The sequence below is a fragment of the Bos grunniens genome, chromosome 12 (genome assembly GCF_055505025.1).
Source record: "Bos grunniens cultivar Pamir isolate PY7600 chromosome 12, Bosgru_T2T1.0, whole genome shotgun sequence".
NCBI lineage: Eukaryota > Metazoa > Chordata > Mammalia > Artiodactyla > Bovidae > Bos > Bos grunniens.
The window spans coordinates 84606411-84632948 of NC_141176.1; the positions used below are offsets into that span (position 1 = coordinate 84606411).

General features: G+C 39.7%; 1 protein-coding gene across 3 annotated transcripts in view; it reads right to left on the minus strand.

Annotated features, from left to right (window-relative positions):
* Positions 1-26538, minus strand: part of FGF14 (fibroblast growth factor 14) — a 622301-nt gene that overhangs the window by 134136 nt on the left and 461627 nt on the right. The window contains exon 1 of one of the 3 annotated variants that reach the window (XM_086330523.1): positions 25745-26504. The exons of the other annotated variants lie outside the window; for them this stretch is intronic. Coding sequence (XP_086186649.1) covers positions 25745-25937 — 193 coding nt within the window. The 5' untranslated portion in view covers positions 25938-26504. Of the gene's footprint in view, positions 1-25744; positions 26505-26538 lie in introns of those variants that run through there. 3 annotated transcript variants of the gene reach the window in all.

Consider the following 26538-nt stretch of genomic DNA (forward strand, 5'->3'; position numbering starts at 1 on the left):
ATGGAAGAGAGTATAGAAACATGAAGATGGTTGGCAGGAGTGGTAAAACAATAATCACACTGTGAGACCACTGTGTTCACACTCTGTTTTGTTTGCTGTCACTAAGTGAACACTCACCTCCCACATAAGGCCACTGTCCTGTTAGACAGTATCTTAGGGAGTATCTATCAGTGCTAGGAACCCAGCGATTCTCAGAGGACCTAATGAGACTCCTCCCTGCCTAGAGTACAAGGAAGCCCGCTGAGAGCTGATGTCCCGCTCCACGCCCCAGTGCTGCTCTGAAGTGTGAGTGAGGATGTCCGCTCTCCTCCACTATCTGTACCGAGGTGCTCTTTGTCACCCTTACCCTTACCATATAACTGCTGGTGGGCTCTGTTATTAATTGAGCTGAGTGGGTATCAATTGGGAAATTGAGCTTCTCAAGTTTCCTAGAATGGTTTTGGATATGTAGTGAGTTTCTCTTTAAAAATAGAAGGAAGGAATATGAAGAGGCATTCTACTCAGTAACAATGTCAGTAATCAAGTCTGTCAAATATATTTGCACTTCTTTATTCTAATACCAGTCATTTTCTAAATTTACACTGCAGCACAATTTGCATTATTAACAACCTAGTATGGAAAAAAGAAAAATACATTAATTCTACGTAAGACAACAAAGTCAAGTAGATGATAAAATATTTCCCCATTTAGGGGTCACATATGATGATGCTATGAAAGTGCTGCACTCAATATACCATCAAATTTGGAAAACTCAGCAATGGGCACCGGACTGGAAAACGTCAGTTTTCATTCCAATCCCAAAGAAAGGCAATGCCAAAGAATGCTCAAACTACCACACAATTGCACTCATCTCACATGCTAGCAAGGTAATGCTCAAAATTCTCCAAGCCAGGCTTCAACAGTATGTGAATCATGAACTTTGAGATGTTCAAGCTGGATTTAGAAAAGGCAGAGGAACCAGAGATCAAATTGCCAACATCCATTGGATCATCAAAAGAGCAAGAGAGTTTCAGAAAAATATCTATTTCTGCTTTACTGACTATGGCAAAGCCTTTGATTGTGTGGACCACAATAAACTCTGGAAAATTCTTAAAGAGTTGGGAATACTGGACCACCTGACCTGCCTCCTGAGATATTTGCATCCTTATGGCTCAGCTGGTAAAGAATCTGCCTGCAATGTGGGAGACCTGGGTTCGATCCCTGGGTTGGTAAGATCCCCTGGAGAAGGGAAAGGCTACCCATTCCAGTATTCTGGCCTGTAGCTCTCCTACCAAAAGCATTTCACTCTCACAGGAAGCAGCAGTTAGAACTGGACATGGAACAACAGACTGGTTCCAAATAGGAAAAGGAGTACGTCAAGGCTGTATATTGTCACCCTGCTTCTTTAACTTATATGCAGAGGACATCATGAGAATGCTGGGCTGGATGAAGCACAAGCTGGAATCAAGATTGCTGGGAGAAATATCAATAACCTCAGATATGTAGATGACACCATCCTTATGGTAGAAAGTAAAGAAGAACTAAAGAGCCTATTGATGAAAGTGAAAGAGGAGAGTGAAAAAGTTGGCTTAAAACTCAACATTCAGAAAACTAAGATCATGGCATCTTGTCCCATCACTTCATGGCAAATAAATGGGGAAACAGTGGAAACAGTGACAGACTTTATTTTTGGGGGCTCCAAAATCACTGCAGATGGTGACTGCAGCCATGAAATTAAGACACTTGCTCCTTGGAAGAAAAGTTATGACCAACCTAGACAACATATTCAAAAGCAGAGACATTACTTTGCCAACAAAGGTCCATCTAGTCAAGGCTACGGTTTTTCCAGTAGTCATGTATGGATATGAGAGTTGGACTATAAAGAAAGCTGAGCACTGAAGAATTGATGCTTTTGAACTGTGGTGCTGGAGAAGACTCTTGAGAGTTCCTTGGACTGCAAAGAGATCCAACCAGTCCATCCTAAAGGAGATCAGTCCTGAATATTCATTGGAAGGACTGATACTGAAGCTGAAACTCCAATTCTTTGGCCACCTGATGCTAAGAACTGATTCATTTGAAAAGACCCTGATGCTGGGAAATACTGAAGGCAGGAGAAGAAGGAGATGACAAAGAATGAGATGGTTAGATGGCATCACTGACTCAATGGACATGAGTTTCAGTAAATTTCGGGAGTTGATATTGGACAGGGAGGCCTGACATGCTGCAGTTCATGGAGTTGCAAAGAGTGGGACACGACTGAGTAACTGAACTGAACTGAGGGGTCACAGTTAATATTAACATCTCTCTCTGAGTTTCCTCAAATTAAGGTCTAAATATATTCCTTTTGTCATAATTTTAGTGTGGGCATGGGACTCAGAGATCTTACAAGCCATTAATCTCCTAATGACTACTTAAGAAAGATCTTTTTACTTTCTCCAAAGTACATATTTTTAAAGAAGCCATTAGATTTTCAACAATTTTTGAAGTCTGATAATTTAATATCCTTTCAAATGCTTTGAGTCCTTTACAAAGTGCAGGCATCAATTTCAGTGCAGAATTCTGTCAGGTGAGTCACTTTATGCATTTCTTCTCCATTGCTTCCTTTATTTCCTCCCCCATGTGTTCATTCAGAGTTGGCTTTACACAGTAAAAATGTTTCCTTTTTATCCTGGATGTGAATATCACATGTTCTTTCATGTTAGGCAAATTTGTGAAATCTTTGAAAGCCAGATGAAAAATAATTACTCTCATTAGAAGGGCCATGAGGTACAAACACAGCTGCCCAAGAGAGGAAGTTTGGCAAATTAAAATGTAGGAGGACAATTACATCAATTTGAAAAGAATCAACCATCTATACTTTGCACTAGGAATTATTACTAGAAAAGGCAACATCTGATATTATTCTGCCAACAAAAGTCCATATAGTCAAAGGTATGGGTGTTTCAGTAATCATGTATGCACGTGAGAGCTGAACCATAAAGAAAGCTGAGCGCTGAAGAATTGATGCTTTTGAACTGTGGTGTTGGAGAAGACTCTTGAGAGTCCCCTGGACTGCAAGGAGATCCAACCAGTCCATCCTCAAGGAAATTAACCCTGAATATTCATTGGAAGGAGTGATGCTGAAGCTCCAGTACTTTGGCCACCTGATGTGAAGAACTGACTCATTGGAAAAGACTCTGATGTTGGACAAGACTGGAGGCCAGAGGAGAAGGGGATGACAGAGGATGAACAAGATGGTTGGATGGCATCGCCAACTCCATGGACATGAGTTTGAGCAAGCTCTGCGGGATGGTGAAGGACAGCAAAGCCTGGCATGCTGTAGTCCATGGGGTCGCAGAGTTCGACACGACTGAGAGACTGAAAAACAGCAACAACATCTGATACTTGGCATTCAGAAGGTCTGAAAGTGAAAGGAAAGGTTTGTGGAAACTATAAAAAGTGACTACATATTCAACAACACACCTGCTCCAGTGCTTCTCAAACATTTTACTTAAGCACTTTTAAGAGCAGAGCAAAGTAAGTTGTCATATTTACTGGTGGGTCTGAGGAAAGAAGCCTCAAATAGTACCCAGTAAGCAGGACTTTCTTTAGAATCGTGTATTTTACTGAAAAATTTGAAATACGTATTCCACTCTATAATCTGGCTTTGGTTGATATAAATATTTTTAAATCCTTCACTAAAATTATGCTACAGGCTCAGTTGCTCAGTTGTGTCTGACTCTTTGTGACCCTGTGGACTGTAGCCTGCCAGACGACTCTTCTGTCCATGAGATTCTCCAGGCAAGAACATTGGAGTGGGTTGGCATTTCCTCCTTCAGGGAATCTTCTCAACCCAGGGAGCAAATCTGTGTCTCCTGCATTAGCAGGCAGATTCTTTACCACTGAGCCACCAGCGAAGCCCCAGTTATTCTTAATCACTAACTACAACTGATGCTGCACAAAGATATACCTCTGGGCTCTCATACCCCAGTGTACTGTTCTGTCCCCCAAGAGTATCCACATCCCTTTGCAAAACATGGTGGTGAGCAGACAACACTTTGCCTGCGATCGAGGCAGAACAACAACAGTCCCTGAGTGTTATGTCACCAAGTCGATCTCAGCTAAATATTTTGCCTTTTATTTTCAAATCGATCTTCCCCACAGCCTGGAGGACAACATGTAAAGCTCTGACACACACTCAGGTGCTGTGTCTTTTCTTTCTCTCCTTGACTACGTTTCAGAGCCTCCTTCTCCACTTTCACCCCCTGCGAGGATTTTACTTCTGCATAAATCGCTTTTTTTACTTCTGCATAAATTGCATTACTCTCCAGCCATCACACTGTTCTTCAAGAACTTTATGGGTCCTGTTCACAGACTTTGGGCTCTAGTAGTCAGATGTTCTCACAGTGTGACTCCAAGGTAGGAAAAAAGATGCCGGTTGAGAGGCAGTGAAAGATTCCAAGAGGAACAACTAATGCCTGGAAATAGGTGTATCTGAATGGAAAGGAAATCTACTTTGGAATGAAGGAAGAGGTGTGAAATGAAGTCAGATCCTTCCACGCAGCCTATGGAAAGTTATTTTTCTTCCTGTGTGTATATGTGTGCACATACACAGACGTGTGTATCTGTGTGTATCTGAAATGGTGAAATGCTACATCATACTCACAGCACACCAAGAAAACAAATCAAGAGAACCATTTCTTATCTGGCTCTGGCAGGGCCTAACCATGAGACCATCGTAGGAATCCCTACGTATTTGGGCTTTATATTTGTAGGTTACCTTATCTACACAATGAGATGATTGAACTGGAAGGTTTTCTAAATTCCTTCTAGGAAAGACATGGGCTTCCCAGATGGCACAGTGGTAGAGAATCTGCCTGCCAATGCAAGAGACGTAGGTTTGACCCCTGAATTGGGAAGATCCCTTGGAGTAGGAAATGGCAGCTCACTTCAGTATTTTTGCCTGGGAAAATCCCATGGACAGAGGAGCCTGGCAGGTTACAGTCCATGGCAAAGAGTTGGAAACGACTGAGTGACTGAGCATGACAAAGGAAAGATGTAGGAAAATATATTACAGCACAAATAAAGATAAGAAATGCAAAACTTAGTAACCAATAACTTTACGTTTTCCTCCCAGTCTAGATTTCCAAAAAGAATTTATGTTAATGTTCCTGGGAATTAAATTAGGGACAGAATGTGCTGGGAGATACGTTGTTATATATTAAAGGAGGAGCGACCTGATCAATAGATGTTCTGAACGGTTTTATCCAGGCCTAGGGCTGGCCCCCCATTGTATGCATATAGAGTTTGGGAGTTTACAAAGCACTTTCACATGTATTATCTCATTTGAGTCTTACTTATGAGATAAGCAAAATAGATATTATAATAACTTAATTCACAAATAAAAATACTGAATATTAGAACAACTGAATCAATGATTCAAAAATACACTGCCTTAATCTGACACAGCTCTGCAAAATCAAGGCAGTTCAGGGTGGGTCCAAGCTAGCATGAGCATTGTAGCACACCATAGGATTCAAGCCAGAATATTTGGACTTCTTGTCAAGTGGACTCCAGTCTTTTAAAGTTGTTTGTAAATAAGAATAAAACTGTTTCCCAGAGTTATAGCAACCTGGAGCATGGGCTATGCCATTTCATCTTTCTTGTAAACTTTAAGGACTCAGCCAAAATTAGAACACATGCAAATTTTTATATTACTCTTTGCAAGTCCACAAATTTATAACATTCTGGAAGCCAATTTGATAAACTACATCCTTGTCACTGTTAGCAACTGCCAGGGAATGGATTTGGAAAATGAAAAAACAACCCAATTTTTATAATAGAACAAAAAGCCTTAAAATACTTACAGCTGGCAATACACACAGTATAATAGCATGACAAGTAATATGCAAAAGATTTACATCCAGAAACAGTTATTGACGAAAATAATCATTGCTCCAGATTTTACTAGAAATTAGAACTGAAAATACGTTTAGCCAGTAGGTAATGTTCCAAAAGAGGAAACAAACCAAAAAGATTGTCAAGAATTTGTCTTACAACAAAACCAATCAACTTATAAGAAAACTTGTAATTGAACTGTTGATCATACCTCTGTATCCCAACAACAGTCAACTTTCATCAAGATATTGATATTCTTACTATATTCAGGAAATGCGGACCAGAAAGCAAAATTCATTTTTGCTGTTTAGCTGCTAAGTCATGTCCGACTCTTTTGTGACCCCGTGGACTGTAGCCCACCAGGCTCCTCTGTCCATGGCATTTCCTAGGCAAGAACACTGGAGTGGGTTGCCATTTCCTTCTCCAGGGGATCTGTCCAATCTAGCGATGGAATCCGTATCTCCTGCATTGGCAGGTGGATTCTTTTCTGCTGCTAAGCCCCCAGTGAGGCCAAGAAAGCAAAACAGTATTTCCTAACTGCCAGTTTCTCTGTGAGTTAGGATTAAAAAGAGGAAACCAATTTCACTGCTAGTTACAACTGAGTAAACAGCACAGGACCAAATTTATCATATACGAAAGCCAGATACTTCTAAAAGGAAAGAAAAGAGGAAGAAGGAAAGAAAAGAAGTTTGTCTGAAGGCCCTGGAGAGCATCCCAGGCAACCAGAACTGGAGGGGCCAACATCCCAGAAGGAAACATGGAGACGAGCACGGTATTGCCCTTCATTTGTTCTCTAAGAATTGTTCTGCTGTTCAGAAGCAGAGGAAGGAAAAAGACCGAAAATCAGAGCAGAGCTTTTGGTAGTCCACAAGACTAAAGAGACAGAAATTGGAGCTCAGGGCTTGCTAAGGAGTAGCGGCCTTGGTAAACATCCAGGCTTTCAGCTGGAACCCCTAAAAAGTTCTCTTTTGCCAAAACACTATCTACAAACAGACAAGCTAACACATACACACACATACAGTTGAAAACCAACTTTGAATGCAATTCTCACTAGAATAATTAGGGGTTTCCTGCCCTTACTCTGTGCATGCATGTATGCTCAGTCACTCAGTCCTGTCCAACTCTTCACGACCCCATGGATTGTAGCCCATCAGGCTCTTCTGTCCATGGGATTCTCCAGGCAAGAATACTGGAGTGGGTTGCCATTTCCTTCTCCAGGGGACCTTCCTGACCCACAGATCAAACCTGAGTCTCTTGCATCTCCTGCATTGGCAGTCCTTACTCTAATTACCTGCAAAAAGAAAAATATATATATCCTCTCCAAGGGAGATAAAATCATAGGCATATCTGTAAGGTTCTCTACCTAAAATGTTGAAAGCTCAGTAAAAACTGCCAAATTATCAAAGAAAATACGACAAAGTACAAGAGAGAAACAGAAGATAAACACACACTGTTAGGTGTTCCAGATATTAGAGTTAACAGACACAGACTTTAAAATAACTAATTGATATGTTTAAGAAAAGAGAAGAAATGATCATCTAACCAGAGAACTGAAATAATCAATGAAATTTCTAAAATTGAAAAATATATAGTAATGGAAAGAAAAATATCAATAGATTTTTGTTTAGCAGAAAGAGAAGAGATGATTAAATAACTGGAAAAAAACTCTTGAAAATTTGCAAACTAAAGTAGAGAGCATAAAAATGTGCAAAATCTGGAAAAAGGAGTAAGAACGTGTAAGACGTAATGAAAAGCAATAACATAGAGGTAACTGAAGTCCTAGAAAGATGAAAGTGAGAGAATGGTTATATTTGAATAAAATGTTTACAAATTCTGAAGCTGACCTAAAACCTTATACCCCAAAGTGGTTCAAAATGTGCTGCAAACCTCATGCAAGAGAAATACAAATAAAACTATACCTAGGCATGATAAACTTGCTGAAATAAAAGAGAAGGGGAAAAAGGCAAGAAAAAAATCTTTTTGAAAAGCTTGAGAAAAATGAATGCATATTCTTTTCTAATGAGTGACAATTAGGTGACACTTGAATTTTCTAGAGGAAATAATGGAAACTGGAAGACAATCAGATCAGATCAGATCATCGCTCAGTCGTGTCTGACTCTTTGCAACTCCATAAATCGCAGCACGCCAGGCCTCCCTGTCCATCACAAACTCCCGGAGTTCACTCAGACTCAAGTCCATCAAGTCAGTGATGCCATCCAGCCATCTCATCCTCTGTCGTCCCCTTCTCCTCCTGCCCCCAATCCCTCCCAGCATCAGAGTCTTTTCCAATGAGTCAACTCTTCGCATGAGGTGGCCAAAGTACTGGAGTTTCAGCTTTAGCATCATTGCTTCCAAAGAAATCCCAGGGCTGATCTCCTTCAGAATGGACTGGTTGGATCTCCTTGCAGTCCAAGGGACTCTCAAGAGTCTTCTCCAATACCACAGTTCAAAAGCATCAATTCTTCAGCTCTCAGCCTTCTTCACAGTCCAACCCTCACATCCATACATGACCACTGGAAAAACCATAGCCTTGACTAGATGACCCTTTGTTGGCAAAGTAATGTCTCTGCTTTTGAATATGCTATCTAGGCTGGTCATAACTTTCCTTCCAAGGAGTAAGCGTCTTTTAATTTCATGGCTGCAGTCACCATCTGTAGTGATTTTGGAGTCCAGAAAAATAAAGTCTGACACTGTTTCCACATAGAATGCCATTATTAAAGTGATGATAGAAAATAACTTCCAGGGACTTCCTTGGGGGTCCAGTGGTTAAGACTGTGCCTTCTGATGCAGGGTGTGCAGGTTGGATCCCTGGTCAGAGAGCTAAGATCCTACATGCCTCGCAGCCAAAACCAAAACATAAAACAAAACAGAAGCAATACTGTAACAAATTCAATAAAGAATTTTAAAAGGGTCCACATCAAAATAATAAATGTAAATAAATAAAACAAAAAATCCACCAAGAAAACAAACAAAAATAACTTCAAATCTAGAATTCTATGATCAGTAAAAACACTGTTTAAAATAAAAGGTAAAATAAATTTGCACACAAAGAAAATGGAGAGCATTCATAACCAATAGACTACACTAAAATAGTACTACTACTAAAAAGTTGTTTAGGCAAAAGGAAAAAAAAATTCCCAGATGGAAACACAAAAATGTAGGAAGCAATAAAGAGCAAGGAAAAACACAATTATCTAAACAAATATTGAGTGCACCAAATAATAAAAACAATTTCTTGTAAGTTTTATGCATATATATAAATCAAAGCATGACAATAGAAAAGAAAAAAACTAGAGATTATGTGGTAAAGTATAATAAAGTTCTAATATTGTATTAAAAGTGGAAAGGATTCAAATTTTTATATTAAAATCTCTTAACTCAACATTAAATGTGATATTATCCAGGACAATCACTAAAATATTTGTAATGGATGTATAAACCTCAGGCTAATAATGGGGGGAAATGGAATAGAAAATATTCTTAACACATTAAAAGAACACAAGGAAATAATAATAAAAGGAATATTGAATAGGTTGGACAAAGAGAAAACAAATGTTAATATGGTGCAATTAAATTCAACTATATCAGTAATTTCATTAAATGCAAATAGACCAAATATATTCCCATTAAAAGTCAGAGATTGACAGTGTATTTAAAACAAAAACTAAAGTAAAACAAAATAAAGTTACATTTTAAATGTCATGGTTAAGTATAAGGATATATAAAAATTAAAAATATGAAGAATAATCACCATGGAAATACTAAAGCAAAGAAAGCTGGCATAGTTATCCTAATAGCCAACAAAATATACATTAAAGCAAGAAAAAAATAAGATATTATGATAAAAGTGTATATCTACCAGTAAGATATAATAATTTTGTATTAACCTATAAAGAACAAAGGCAAAATCTGATGGAGCTAAAGGAATACAGAAAAATCTACAGTCATATATGGGAGATTTTTAACATAGCTGTCTCTGTAACGGACAAAAGTAAAGAAAAAAATCAATTCTTAACAGAAAAAGTTTGAACTATATAATTAACCAACTTGATATAATTGATACAGATAAAATGTTCTACTTGCCAACCGAAAAATATAAATATTTTGCTTTCAATCTGCATCTTTCATTTGTTTTCTGATTACAGTGGATTTGACCTAGAAACTTAGCAAATAATTATAAAAAAACTGGATAATCCCTAAATGTTTGAAAATCAAACAAGCACCTCTAAATAACCATAGGTAAAAGAAGAAATTCCAATGGGAATTAGAAAATGTTTTACTGAAAGGAAAATGAATATATAACACAGCATAACTTGTGTAACATACCCAAAGGTAAGTGCTCACAAGCCCATGTTTTCAGATAAATTTATAACTTAAATGTGTTTAAATTCCCTAATGACTTAAATTAATGAACTTCTACTTTATACTCTCAAGAAGTTAAAACAGCAAATTTAATCTTTAGAAAACAGAAGGATTTAAGGTTAAGTACAGAAGCTTTTGAAACAAAAAATATACGATAAAAAAATCAACTAATCCCAAAGTGTCTTCTTTTTTTTTCCCAAAGCGTCTTCTTTTAAAAAGACCAATAAAATATAGTACATATAAATAAAATGGGTATTTTGTATGTGCAAGTCATATGTATTTGAGAAAAAGGAGAAAAGGCACAAACTATCCTTATCACAACAAAGGGAGACATTGCTACAGATGCTATGAATGACTCCCAGTGATTATAACAATAGATCTCCAAATATAACGTGAAGGAAAATGAGGCAGACTCAAAAAGCACATGCTGTTTGTGTTTTTATGTTTTGAAACAGGGAAAGCTATTATATTGTGTTAGAAGTCAACACAGCACCTATGTTTAGGGTTTACTAATAGGAAAGGCATGTGTGTGGAATTTCAAGGGCATTGCTTTATTCTCGATCCAAGTGATCTTTATACAAGAGTATTCATCTTGTGAAAATTCATTAAGTTGTATGCTATTTGTGCACTTTTCAATGTGTGTATTATACTTCAATAAAATACTGATTCTAAAGTTGAGATATGCTTTAAATGTAAAAACTGCCATAAAACTTATAAAATAGAATTAGATGACATACATTTCAATCTAAAGTTCATTTAATAAGCCTTCGGAAGTATTTAACGCCAGGAGTTTTTAATGTCTTCTACTCTACTGTTACATGAGAAATACTGAGGGGATTTCTTAATCAGTAGAAAAACAAATGCCTTTTTGTAAAAGCAAAAGCTTAAGATGGACAAAAGCACAAGGCACACCATTTCCCAAAAGTTGGGGAAGAGCGTTTATTCGGTTGGGTTGTCACCTGGATTTTACTGTCTTGCAAAATTTATGAAGCAATGAAAGAAAATCTTTCTGAAAAAAAAAATAGAGGTGGAATTGCCCATAGAAGCATGGAAGAGAAATAAAAGATGGGAGAAGATGAAGTAAAGCCATAATTCTTAGCATCATCCCCTGTTCACATCCCAGTGGGTAAATTCCAACCCTGGTTAGGAAGAATGTTCTGAAACTTGCAAGTATTCCCTAATTGTAAAGAATGTCCTGTGTACATTGTTCTTAATCATTATCAAGAAACTTTGGGGGGAAAGATAGCTATATGATAAAAGAGGAGACCTTACAGTAGAAATCCAAAACTATAGGGTTTTAATCCTACTGCTCCTATAGTATAGACTATATAACCCAGGAAAAATGACTAATATCCATACATTTCCATTTTTTAACTTAAAATTAGACATAATGTGGTCTACAAGTTTCTATGATTTTAATGTAGATAATGGTAAAGTTTGGTAAGTTAAGATACTGGTTGCTTTATACTTACTTGCAACAATTGGGGTATCTCAGATTTATTATTTCAGCAACACCCTTAAATTACTCAAGGCAACAAATGCTTAAAGACGACCAGACACAAAGAGCCACTTTGCCAGGAGAATACATGTAAGTGCATACAAGTCTCAGCCTTAAGGACTCTGCTTGATGATTGTACCTTCTACATTCAGAGGGTTTTCTCTCTCTATTATCTTTTCTGTCCTTTTTCATTCTGTCCTCACTTTTAGCTTTCTGATGGTAAATGTTTACATTTAAGACTTTCTTTATCATATACAGGCATATTTTGAATTAATAGAACTTACATATTTCTCAAACATAAACACAGAAGACAAGTATTACAAGACAAGTAGTTCCTTAGCTGCAACTTGAAATCCAGTAGCAGGATATGCATGAACAGGATGTCACATCCAGTATTGATACAGTAGCTATTAAACCAGTGTGTTTAATCAAGCCACTCGTGGATAAAGCACTCTTTAAATGGAATCACCTTGGATACAAGCTCTAATAACCAGCTCCCTGAAGCACAAAGGAATCCTCTTGACTTATAATTACTTTCTTCACTAGGAAAATTACTATTTACTGAGATTTTTACCAAAGACTCTTTATCCTGTTCCAAACTCTGTCATGGTTTTTGAGAATCTTGAAGTTTCCCTGGCTGATTGCTAATCAGAAATACATGAGTCTACGCTACTTTCAAAACCAGCACTTTTGATACAAATCCATTAGCTTTAGTCCTATGTTTGACTAATTCAGCTTCTTAAAATTGAGAATTTCACTGACTTAGTGTTTCTCCCTCTCCTCCAAAGAAAGAGGTGTTGCAGTCAATTCCAACTGGCTACAATCCAATGGTCTTGTTTTTTTCTATTCCAACCAATGCTGCCATGTAGATTACTTCTTCCAATTTTCTGTTTGTCTTTCCTCACTCTTTCACAATTGCTATTTAGGGGCCAGGTATGCTGCTCTTGACAAATGTGTGCAATTTTATATAATGGACTTAAAACTGAAGATTGAAATTCCCTGCTGCTGCTGCTAAGTCGCTTCAGTCGTGTCCGACTCTGTGCGACCCCATAGACGGCAGCCCACCAGGCTCCCCCGTCCCTGGGGTTCTCCAGGCAAGAACACTGGAGTGGGTTGCCATGAAATTCCCTATGGGTTAACAATCCATTTAAGTTGCAGAACATGGTTGTGAGATGGGTGTGAGTGAATGTGTGTGTGTGTGTGTGTGAGAATTCATTTAAGTTACATGTATCACTTACAGGCTTGTCACTGCTTCGAAATTTCTTCATTGCAACTTTATTCCTTTCAAATGGATTTTGTCTTAGTACCTACTGGGTCTTATTAAAGCTTTGAATAAAAAAAAAATTCTATGCAAATATCAATCCCAGAAAAATATAATGAGGTTGGTTATGGAAAAACAAAAAAGATGTTTGAAAAATTGAGTTCTAGAAGTACTGGGAGGCATTAAACTAACTTTTAGTAGAGACTTAAGCAGGTTTCTCTTTTATTTTGTCTCCATATTCACATGTGTAAGCACATCGAATTTAAGTGTATATATATATATATTTGGAATTGAACACACTTAGTACTTTGTTTTTATACCTCATGTGATATCTGTATCACATAGCAAGCTTCACATTAATCTTTTAATTTACACATAAACACACTCATACATGTGACATATTTTCTCTGTCTTTCACAATTGGACACAAAGAGAAAGGGAAGGAGGAGCTGATAAAAGCGCCCTTAGCTACAACTTGTCTCAAACTTGAAGCTAAAAGGTACTCTTCCAAAGACAAATATGGGGAAGAGTCAGGGGAGGGATAGCTTGGGAGTTTGGGATGGACATGCACACACTGCTATATTTAAAATAGATAACCAACAAGGACTTACTGTATAGCACAGGGGACTCTGCTCAATGTTCTGGAATAACCCAAACAGGACAAGAATGTGGAAAATAACAGATACATGTATATGTAAAAAAAGCTTTTAATAAAAAAAAAAAGGTATCCACAGACTCTGAAGTTCATAGCAGCAGTATTTACAATAGCCAGGCTATGGAAGCAACATAAATATCCATCAACAGAGGAATGGATAAAGAAGTTGTGGTACGTATATGCAATGGAACATTACTCAGCCGTAGAAAAGGACCAAATAATGCTATTTGCAGCTACATGGATGGACTAAGAGATTGTCATACTGAGTAAAGTAAGTCAGACACAGAAAGTCAAATATCAAATGATACAATCTACATGTAGACTCAAAAAAAAGCAGGGTACAAATGAACAGAAATAAATTCATGTGTGTAGAAAGAAATTATGGTTACTAGGTGATAAGAGGGATAAGTTGAGAGATGGGGACTGACATATGCACACTACCATATATAAAATAGGTAACTAATAAGAACCTGCTGTATAGCACAGAGATCACCAATTCAATGGACATGAACATGGGTGAACTCCAGGAGACGGTGAGAGACAGGGAAGCCTGTGTCTCAGGGTCCATGGGGTTGCAAAGAGTCAGACACAACTTTTTGGCTGAACAACAACAGCACAGAGAAGTCTACTCAATAGTCAGTAATGGCCTTTATGGGAAAAGTGAAAGTGAAAGTCACTTAGTCATGTCCCACTCTTTGTGACCCCGTAGACTGTAGCCCACCAGGCTCCTTTGTCCACAGAATTCTCCAGGCAAGAATACTAGAGTGGATTGCCATTTCCTTCTCCACTATATGGGGAAAGAATCTAAAAAAAGAGTATAGACTGATTCCCTTTGCTGTACACCAGAAAGAAACACCACATTGCAAATCAACTATACTCCAATAAAAGGTATTCTCCCAAGTCAACTTGCCGGGCCTGCTCCTTGCATAGAGGTCTCTGTATATCGACAGAGTTTGCTCAGCCAGAAGAGGTATAGTGAAGCCCCAAGGCCCAGGGTCTGAGTCCACACGCTCTCCATCACCAACCACACCATGGAGGGCAGTGTGATGTGTGGAGCTCGGGGCTGTGTATGGCTGGTGGCTGGATGCTTATGGGGCAAAAGAAAAACCCATGCAGATATGAGAAGTTTAAGTGAAAAAAAGTGAAAGTGTTGGTTGCTCACCCATGTCCAACTCTTTCTGACCCCATGGACTATAGCCCACCAGGCTCCTCTGTTCAGGGGATTCTCCAGGCAAGAATACTGAAGTGGGTTGCTATTCCCTTCTCCAGGGGACCCAGGGATCAAACCTGGGTCTCCCACACTGCAGGCAGATTCTTTACCATCTGAGCCATCAATGTTTACCTCTAGACTAAGTTGTTAGTGTAAAGATGTTGCCAAAAAGCACTTACTATTGTCCTCAAAGTCTGTTTCATTTCACCCTACAACCATGAACAATCCAGAAAGTAAAATGGTTACATTCATGGGAGAAAAATTGCATCAGCCCAGCAGCAGTAGCAGGGGAAGAGGAAATGTTTGCTTATTAACCACATATTCTTGACACTTCAACAACTTTTATTACTTTTATAACTTTCCAAACTGCAAAGTTCTGGGGATGAAGTATATAAAAGTCTGACATATGTAAAATACTCCAAACCTTCCAGGAAAACGTTTATATCACCACACTAGCTAGGAGGTGTGTGTGTTAGGTTAGTCGTCTCCAACTCTTTGAGACTTCACGAACTCTAGCTTGCCAGGCTCCTCTGTCTATGGGATTTTCCAGGAAAGCATTCTGAAGTGGGTAGCCATTCCCCTCTCCAGGGGCTCTTCCTGACCCAGGGATTGAACCCAGGTCTCCTGCACTGCAGGCAGGTTCTTTACCATCTGAACTGCCAGGGAATGGCTGCCTCTAAAAGGGAAGTCTAAAGGATTATGGAATGAACCCATCCAGGCTCTGCCTTTCTGTTCAGCTTGGTGCCCAGTGTCCCAAGCATTGGACAGAAACGTGGAGATATATATATATATATATATATATATACACACACACACACACACACACACTACTATATATAAAATAGGTAACTAATAAGAACCTGCTGTATAGCACAGAGATCACCAATTCAATGGACATGAACATGGGTGAACTCCAGGAGACGGTGAGAGACAGGGAAGCCTGTGTGCTATAGTCCATGGGGTTGCAAAGACCCCATGTGTCAGGGCTTGGGACACACTTCTGAGGGAGGGGGTTACCCTGTTGCAACACTGTTGGTTGCAGTGTGGCTGGAACCCCCAGGAGAGAACATGGGGAACCAGTAAGAGTGGAGCGAACCTTGTGCTCGACTTTCTAGCTCAGCCTGAGGATGGATCTAGTAAGATACTGGAATATAGTGAAGATTCTACGATTATTTGAGGTCCACTGAGTTCATTTTAAAAATGTACACCCTGTATCAGTCAGATCAGCATGCAAATATTTGGGTTGTCCAAAAAGCTTATTCGGGATTTTTTTTCCCCCATAAGATGTTAATCCTTCTGCCAAGTAGAAGTCCCCGGAAAAAATTACCTCACTTTCTCTCATCAATGAAGATAAAAATAATGCTCCTTATATCCTGAGGTTGGGAGAAATAAGAGATGGGATGTACAACACTCTTACCTCCAGCAGGTTCAGTAAAAAGGTTTGATTAGTTTCCTTATGTTTTCCTTTAATATGTCCAGTAGGAAGCCAAGACAGATCCTTCTACCTTGCATAGATCTGTTCAGTCTCTCCATCCCTCCATTCAAGTCTGAGCCCATCCCCAGAGAGAAGGGAGACAGCAGATGTGTTCAGTGCTCTCTATGGCAAGGTTGGCCTCGGCATGAAATTTTCTTCATGCAAACGGCAGTGATCTGATTTACTGGAATAAGGATGAGGTAATCAGTGAACAATTGAAGGTACAGAAACGATTAAGCTGCTGGTGGCATTTACTTATGCAGAAAGATTAACAGAGTTAAACAATTGTAAGCTGGCCAAATGGTAAGGAGGATAAAAAACCATGAACAAATATTTAAAGGGCATAATGTAGCCCAGGCTAGGCAGGAATTATTTACAGAAATCTAAAGAGCTACCATGAAGCATGTGCTGGAATAAAAAGACATTAAGCAATGAGATTCTACTTTCAAGATCCTTTCAAAAGGGAGAAAATTGTTGGATTCTGAAGAAAACATCTGTCCATCAAACAGTCAAGAGTTTCCTGAGAAAAGATACTATATTCACGTAGCCACTGAACCCAGTGGTTACATAGCCCTTGGAGAAACTAACCAGAAGATATAAGAGAACTCTATAAATTTATTCCTGAATTCTTAATAGATAAAACTTTTACCATTTCCCCTATCTTAGAAGTCCTTTGTCATACTAATAGGATATTTAAAAAATTCAAAAATACAAATGTAAAAAAAGTTACCTTAAGTTTTGCCAATAAAAGATAGTTGGTTTAATAGCAAGAGAGGAATGTATGATCAACAGGAGATTAAATTCTAAGATAAACTATATTGTAGTATATTTACATGCTGATGAGAATCGTACAGTAGGATATAGAAATTACATGATGCAGAAGAGAGAGGAAAATATTGGATTTTTGTCCCTAAGTAGGGGAAAGGTTCTGTTCCTCGATTTGTGGAGGTCTTGACCTTAAATAGGAACACTGAGAGTTCATTCCCAAGTTCAGCAGGAAAAGGGGGAAAGTGGGTAGATCAAAAGATAGATCTGTAAAAGCAGCTGTGGAGTATATGAAAATTTATTTTCAATTATTTCTATTTTCTCAGAAAAATAGAAGTAAGAACACAGTTGATGGAGAGGATACGAGAGGAGGTCTAAGATGTTTGAAGAGAAAGAAGATAAGAAATATAATCTGTTGAAGTGTAAATAGATTTTTTAAAATGTACCAAGAGCTCACTTGATATTACTGACTATGAACTTAAAGCAGAACCAGTGCATGCATATGCGTGTTTCTCTTCAGCCAAAATCAGACGTGTAGGCGCAGGCACAAAGTAGGTGGGCAGTTGGGTTAACCACGTAGTTTTGCCATGTAACAAGCAAGATAACAAGAAAAGAAGAGTCAGATAATATGTCAATAAAAGTATCTAAATAACATAACTAGACTTGCGAAGGCTGTGGTGGTGGTGGTGGTTTAGTCGCTAAGTTGTGTCTGTTTCTTGCGACCTCATAGATCTTAGCCTGCCAGGCTCCTCTGTCCATGGGATTCTCCAGGCAAGAATGCTGGAGTGGGTTTCCATTTCCTTCTCCAGGGAGACTTGCAAGGCAGTACCAGATTTAAATATTCACATGTGTGCAATCGTTATAAAGCCCATAATACAATTTACAAACAATTTTTAGCCTTGACTCCATTACATTTTTCTGGTATTGGTATTAGGAAGAAGATCTAAGAACTCATTAGAAAAGGACAATGAACCAGTGTTACTAACAGTCTGAAATTTTCATGATTAATTTGTGACTCTATAACCTTGGTGGTTTGCTTCAGTTTATCATGGAATATAACTTAACAGACACAAGAAATATTAAAAAATATATTATCTGAGACAATGAAAAGTTAATGAAAGACCTCACATTAAAGTCATTACATGCTAGTGAAAGCCCTCCTAATTAATCCTTTTCAGAATTTCAGGTCAATGTGGCAATTCATTAAGAAGATAACACCAACTTATGTCACTTCCAAAGACTTGCTGGAAAAACCAAAGCTGCATTCCTATATCAAAAATGGCTTGGTAAAATATGGCTTTTTTTTTTTTTGTCCCTTTCCCCAAATCCCACAAATAAATCTCTGCTTCCAGGCAAACTTTCCTGCACCCTCAGTTTTAAAAAGTTAATAACACATTAGTACATGCATTTAGGGCTTCCCTCCTGGCTGAGCTGGTCAAGAATCTGCCTGCAAATGTGGGAGACCTGGGTTAGATCCCTGGGTTGGAAAGATCTCATGGAGAAGGGAAAAGCTACCCACTCCAGTATTCTGGCCTGGAGAATTCCATGGACTGTATAGTCCATGGGGTCGCAAAGAGTTGGACACGACTGAGTGACATTCACTTCCCTTCACTTCACATGCATCCACTCAACAGATACATATGATACACATCTACTACGTGCCTTGAAATAATGTCTGCCATTAATGCTAATGCCATAGAGAACTGAAAGAGTGGAAAGTGGTGAGAAGGATGGAGTATTGAAGGACAAATTTGCTTTTGAATTTTGGTTGTGTCACTTGCTACCTGTAAGTCTTTTGGCAAAACACAAATTCTTTGAGCCTTGGTTTCCATTGAGATGGTGATGAATCTCAACTAATTGAAGTAATGAAATCAAATATGTGACAACTGATATTCAGATCAGATCAGATCAGATCAGTCACTCAGTCATGTCCGACTCTTTGCGACCCCATGCATCGCAGCACGCCAGGCCTCCCTGTCCATCACCAACTCCCAGAGTTCACTCAGACTCATGTCCATCGAGTCAGTGATGCCATCCAGCCATCTCATCCTCTGTCGTCCCCTTCTCCTCCTGCCCCCAGTCCCTCCCAGCATCAGAGTCTTTTACAACTGATATTGGGCACTGGTTAATAGAGGGGACTGTGGAGCCACCCTGGAACCTAGGTTTTAATCCAAGCTCCATATCTTAACGTTATGTGAACCCGGACAACTTACTCATCCTTTTCTTTGATTTCAGATACCTTATTTGTAAAATGGGTGGTTGGGTAATATTTTAGTGTGTCATCAAATAATGGATAACATAGCGTGCCTACTACATCTGCTTGTTGCAAGGATAGGGGGTACTCAGGGGCAGTGCCTGACATTGTGAGTGTCATATAGGTGGTTGGTGACACGTTAATAAGTTTCCAGTCAATTACAGCCATTGCCATGTGCTCACTGATCTCAACGGCCACTCTATGCCACTGCTACTCATAAATTCTGAGAAATACAGGATTTTTCATTCATTCATTAAATACTGTGGAGTGTTAGCTATATGTCAGGCACCGGTGGGACACTGCCTTTTGAGTGGTTGCTGCCCGTCATCATAGCATACGGATCCCTATTAAACCTGATGTCAAAGAAGTATAAAAACATAGGGTGAAACCCATATTCCATAAAAAAATATTTTACACAATATAGCTTTATGAAAAGAATCTTTTTTCCTGAACAACAAAGTGGTAACATAAAATGATTTTTATAAAAGGTGTCTAGATGCCTACTACCATGCCTTACAGCTAGCCTTTCAGCCCTAGGAAACAGGGAATGGTACCATATTCATTTAAATAAAATTATTAAATCATAGCTATTTCTTAAGTTGAACGTTGGAATCATTGTAGATAAAACGACTAAATTAGTTTTCTAGTCATGTCAACATAGTGTGGTTGACTTTCAATTGCATCAAACCCCCTAAAATGGTCTCTTATATTTTTGAATCTACCATTATTATGTTTTTAGCCTTTGAGTGCTAAAATGACTATATTTACAATATCATATACAATCTGTACTATCTAAATATCATAGTTCTTTTTGACTAAAATTCCTGACCATTTGGAGAGAAATTAATATAAACTGTATCTAGAAAGAAACCTAGATTTCAGAACAAAGTGATAAATCAGATTGAAATATAATTCATTTACAACTCCCTTTCAATGTCTGCCATGATTTAAAAGTAAGGAAATAAAATTTAGAAGATATCCTTTCTACATTGAAGAGAGGGGAGGTTCATGTCTATTTTAAAATGACTTTCTTATAGGAACATTGTATAGACTAAAATCGCTAACAGAAAAAACCAGAATTTAGGAGCTAAATGTAGAACAGCTGCACTAGTGATTCTACTAATCTGAAATATAAACTGAAATCTGTAGCTGATAATGGTAACCTAGTTAGGGGAGTGGAGGAGAATTGGTGCTTCTGAAATCCTGTATTTGAAGATATGTCAAAGGATTTCTTTATCAGTTAATAGTACTATTTTCTCAATATATGTAAACTCAACTCAAGCAATGAATCTAACCTAACCCAAAGGAAACCATCTTACTTACTTAACCTAACGTGCATCTTACCTGGCCTACTCTGCTATCTTATACTTTATATATTACAACACTAATTTTTTGCACCACAGTGGTATTAATCTTTTTTCAGAAGCTTTCAGCAAATGTAGAATGTCTGAAATTATAACAAGTCACAGAAAATATACATAAGGAAGTAAGGTCAATTAAAAAAAATAATCTTTCAAATTGTTTTATGTACCAATTCACTAATATCCCCATAATATCTCTCACGTAGAAACCCTGCATTTGACAGAATAGCCCTCATTAAAGATAGAAAATGTATAATTTTTGTCTAGCCTTAATAAAACTAAGAAGTAATAAAACTCTGCTTATCAAAGTTAGCAACAGGTATTATCAAAAGATAGATAGGAAGACTCCCACAGACATCATTCTAGAAAAGTAAAAAAATATATACTTTCAAAAGTAAAACAGGATGATCTTTTGGGAGAAAAATACTCCTTCCTTATTTTGACCTAAAGAGCCCAAATAAGTAGGCTGTCTTTTTCTTTTCAATGGTGATGGCTCAGAAGCAGTAAGACGCGATGGTGGACTTCTGCTGAAACAACTCTTTTCTGTTGATTTTTTTCTGAAAAGGTGTGTTTGGCTTTCCTTACACAGTACCGTGTAAGAAGAAAGACCACTTCTCTTTTGTTAGGATAGCTGATGGGTTTCATTATCACAGTGTCACAAAGAAATGTATACATAGGTGTGTATATATATGACAGAATACGTTGAAAACAAATTTTCAGTAGCTCATTTTTCATTCCTTGTTTCTTATGACATCCTGTAATTTATGTTAGGTAAAATCTGTTAGTGAGAAACCCACATAATTACTGATTAAACATATAAATACATTACATATGATATCATTGCTCCTATGAAAACAGCCAAAAAATGAAATATAGAAGATTTCAAAACACAATTGCATTAGCTATACCAAAGATTTTGAAAAGTTATTATCCTACAAAAATGAAAGTTCTTCTTTGGTTTAAAAACTGATAACAAAAATGTAACACTTTTAGAATATAATGTTCATATATATCATCACAGGTAGGTTCTATTTCAGTTTTCCTTTTTTTTTGTTTTTGAGATTCCAGATAATAAAACTAGATGCAAATTGTTGGTTTCCTTGTGCCTTCTTTTTTTAGCTGTCAACAGATATTCTAAGTATCTATTTTCATAAACTAATTAAGCCTTAAAGTGAGGTTGGTTATTTTCTTGCATTCTTGAGAATAACTTGCAAATATGTAATCACACTCCAATCCCTTAAAAAAAAGATAGAATATATGTGTACTCTTGGGGAAAGTAAAAAAAAGAAAAAAAAGATATAAAATTTTGAAAAGTATATTTACTTCTAAAATAGTCTAGTTAGAGTACCGTGGTCCAAAAACACTTTTTCAGCTTTGGACATATTGACATTCCCTATTTCAATTCAATTTGAGGGCAGTGACAAGTACCCAGGGCATGGCAGACACACTGCCAAGATTTGAAAGTCCAGGAATACAAAAAACAGAGACACTGCTCCCTACTACAAGCTACTGAATATGTGTGCTGGATTAATTATTATTGGGCATAAACAACAATCATGAGGTATAAAATGAGTTCTTTTTACTTCTCAGCAATGAGGGAAGACTTCTTAGGGAAGTCGGCATTTTTTCCAAGCTTTAAGAAATGGGCATCATTTCAACAGGTGAAGGGAGAGATTCTGTGCCGAGTGAAGCACAAACTAAAGTGCAGAGATTTGAAACCATGTGGTTGAACCGTGAATGATGTTTGGAGTCCAAAGAGTTAAGGGTGGAGGGAGATGAGCCTGGAAGATAAGATAGAGCGTGGTGCCCACCATGACCACTAAGCCATCTAGCAAATTTCCATCCTTTACAGGAGCAACTCAACTGGTGAAAAAACCATCTTCTATGGGGTCAGGAGGTGATCAGAGTTGGGGGGTAAGGCTTGACCCAAAAGGGGTAAAATAATAATGTGTCATACTTTTTATATTAAATAAATTACTACTTAAAGGAGGATTAAAAAGAAGAAAAAAATCTACATCTAAGATATGTATACTACTTTTCCCCAAAAGACAAAATATCAAGCTGTTCTTTATTTGTTGGCAAACATGTCAAATGTATTTGCATTTCTGCGTCAAAAAGCAAACTGCAGACAAAATAGATGTAATGTGAAATGGCAGTATACCTGAAGTTTCTACACCTTCTCTCCTTCTCCCAACAGGCTAAGATTATCCCGACTTCAGGGGCTTCACACACATTGTTCTTTAGACCTCTGCACCCTTTCTCAGATGGTAGCCTTCAACCTGTAGCTCTCAGTGTCTCCCACCCTGTCTCTTGGCTCTGACTAGGGCCCCCTTCCCCCTACCCTTGCCCCGTGCTTCTCTGCTTCAGCCCTCTTTGTGCATTTCAGGACCTCGAGTTTTGTAATTTCTTATTAACTTGTTCCTTGCTACCTTGCAGTGACTTTTTCTCTCACGTCTATAAGCTCTATGATACAAGAAGAATCGTCTGCTCTTTTCAACACTACACAAGTCCTAGAACAGGACTTGACACATTATAAAGATTCAATGACCATTCACCAAATTAAGAATTTTAAAATAAAATGATAAATTGTCACACATAAAAGTTATATCTTTAAATCAAGAAATCAGAATTTTAAAATTTCCTTGGGTCAGTTCCTATGCAAAGAATGAGTACAGGAGGAAAAGGTAAACATGCTTAAAAATATTTCCTAAAGAAATATTTAATTAAATAAGAATTGTGTATAGTTATATTTAGTAGTATATAACCATGTAATTATATATTAATATACAATTTACACAATATAGTTTCAACATTTATTTTGCTTAAATTAAAAATGATTCCTTTCTAATACTCAAAGGGTTTATCTACATTTTCTTCACTAAAGAATATATGTCTTTATATAGAAAATATATAAGGATAAAAGAAAAGGTCCTGATGAACCTTCCTTCTATTCTATTTCTTTTCCATTCTTCCATCAAAAATAAGGTAGCAAAAGTGCCCTCAAATATATTTTTCTTGCAGATCATTGAGGCTTGCATATCACTGCAAACTCACGAATGTCAAGGGAGCATCCAGGGTTGCAAATGTTGAAATAGACAGCTCAGATGTCTTTTTCACTGGTAAAAAGTTTACCCCCATCCTAACATTCACAAGTGTAAAGCAAACCTTTCTTCATGACTCATATGATTCAGAACATTTATTGTTCATATTTATAAAATAATCCACTGGTTTACATTTAAAGAAAACACACTAAGTTTTCATCATCGTTCATATCAAAATAATCCTATCTAGAAGAACTGTGCTTATTTACTCAAATAGATGGCAGAATTGGAGCTCTAGAGCTGGTTAAAACTGGGTTCTAAAAGATATTCAGATGAAATTAGGGGAGAAGCAAACAGGTTAAATCATGATAACGTGACCTTCCATGGAACAACAAGGTTCAAAACAATCCAGTTGGTCTTATAATACCCAGGTTTGCTGGGCAGTTGTTGCTAAGTCACTTCAGTCGTGTCTGGCTGGACAGGGCTCTAGGCTAAAGTGAAAAATTAAAGTCCATTTTCTTAAACAGCTTCAACACTGGTCTGAAAACATCATTGTCCCCAAACTCCTCATCAGGAAGTCTCTTCTCTTATAGCTCTATAATTTATCTACCTTAGAACTTCCTCTCTGATCCTGCTCAGAAATTTGCCTTCTTGATTCTAAGAGCCGGTAACTTCAATTTCTATCTGTGACAAGGAGTGGCTTAAAAAAAATACAGTTCTAGCTTTTGTTTAAAGAAGCATTGAAACTTTTGGTCATAAATCTGCAAATGTGTGGGATACACACACCCTCACATAGATACACACCTAAAACACATGCTTCTCTTACCCGTCTTTGGAACAACAGGGAACTTAAAATAAATACAGCTGGGCACCGGGAATATAATGTGCTGGGCAAACATATACTCCTATTAACGTAAATATATTCTTCAGTGTTTCCTGCCGAGCCCACTTAGTGATGAAAAGCAAGCCATCCCCATTTCTCCCACGGAAACATCCCACATGCTCGCCAAACAACCTCCCCTAGCAACTGGATGCCCAGCCGACCAGCAGAAGGAACAAAAGCCTCTGGGCTTCAGCTCAGGGGTAAGTCCCTTCTGAGACTCCGGTCATTTTAAAGGCAGCACCAGAAGGTCTTGCTGGGCACTAGTTATTTCCCGAAAAATACGTCCAATGAGGCAACTATTCTCGTCATCTGACTATAGTAACTGCCTCTTTTGCCTCGTGTAATTCTTGAGTCCTTGAATCAAGACTACCATGTATGGGGTTGTCTGCCAACCTCCCTACTCCCATGCGTTCTTCCTACTCTGCGCCCCTCTCCTCGTCCCAAGAGGCGATCCCTAGACTTCAAAGTGACCAGTGCTGCCCGCTAAGCAGCTTTCTGGTAAATCTCAACCCAGCTGGCTCCCAAGGCAAACACACCCCCACTCACTTCTCTCGCACCAGCCCCCCGCCGAGCGCCTGGCGGAGATCACCACCCTCCGCCAAGGTCTGAGAGCCCAGCGGGTTTCCAAGAGCCCTGGAAACCCAGAGAGGCCAGACCCAGAAATTCCCGGCATCTCCAAGCGGACTGGAAGCAGCCGGCGCGACCCCGAGGTGTTAAGGGAGGTCCCCCCTCCATCCCCCGTCCACCGCCCCAACATTCCGGAGTCAGATTCTACGCCCCGGGCGGGGAAGAAGCCCAGAGAGAGTAGAGATTCTCCCTGGGGGGGTCAGCCCACATCCGCCTGGAGAGCTAGAGGCAGCGGTGGGAACGGGCCACCCTGCGGGCTTCTGGCCGGTGGAGTTTTCAGGGGCTACAGGTTGCCAGAGAGCCGGTTCCCAGCTCCCGGGGGCGGAAGGCGCTCGGAGCGCTCGGAAGGGAGACTTGTCTGGGAGGGGAGCGAAGTGGGGGTGCGGGGGTGAGATGAGAGATCGAGGGCGGGAGGGGGGCCCGAAAAGGCCCCACACAGGCGGGGAGATGGGAGAGGGCCGAGAACGCGCCTCCCGACCGGGACCCCCCGCACAGACCTTGGCGCCGCAACCTGCGCTTCTTGAGGCCGAAGATGCGAACTTTGGAGAAGATGTCCACCAGGTTACCGTTGCAGAGCCCGCGGTTCTTGCTGGGGCTGCTCCGCCTCCTGCTGGCGGACGGCCGGTCCCAGTGTTGCTCCCGCGCCTGCCGCTTCTGGCGGATCAAGCCGCTGGCGATGGCCGCGGCCATGGTGGCCCCGGCCCGGGTCCGGAGGAGGGAGGCACGGAGGGAAGGGAGCCGAGGGACCCCGGAGAGGGACGGGGAGACGCAGGCGGCGGCTTGCCCTCGGGGAGGCGGAGAGGAGGGCTGGGGAGAGGGCGCAGGGGCGCTCAGTCCCCACTAGGACCCATCGCCCTCTCCGCGGAGCGCGGGGCCCGGCGCGCAAATGCGCCTGGGGCGCGGCGGGAGCCCGAGGTGGCGGCCGCGTCGGAGCCGGGAGTGGGGCCCGGGCTGCGGGCGCCGCCGGTCACCCCGCGTGCCGCCCGAGCCCTCTCTCCGACGGGCAGGCGCCGCCACTCGCGCGGCCTCGCTGTCCGGCCCGCCTCCCGGACGCGAGAGCGAGCTGGCCGCCTTCTTCCAGGGCAAGGAGTGGAGGAGCGGCGCCCGCAGGGTCTCCGCGTCGGTGCGTCCAGGGCGCGCCGGGCAGGACTCAGCGCCTGACTCGAGCTGCCCCCCGGCCGGTGCCGCCGCCGCTGCCCGCTCGCGGATTCTGCCGGTGATTGTCAAGTGCTTTGGAAATCAGCATCTGGAGAGAGCAATCTTCTCCCAGGAGATCTCTAATCAGAGCGCT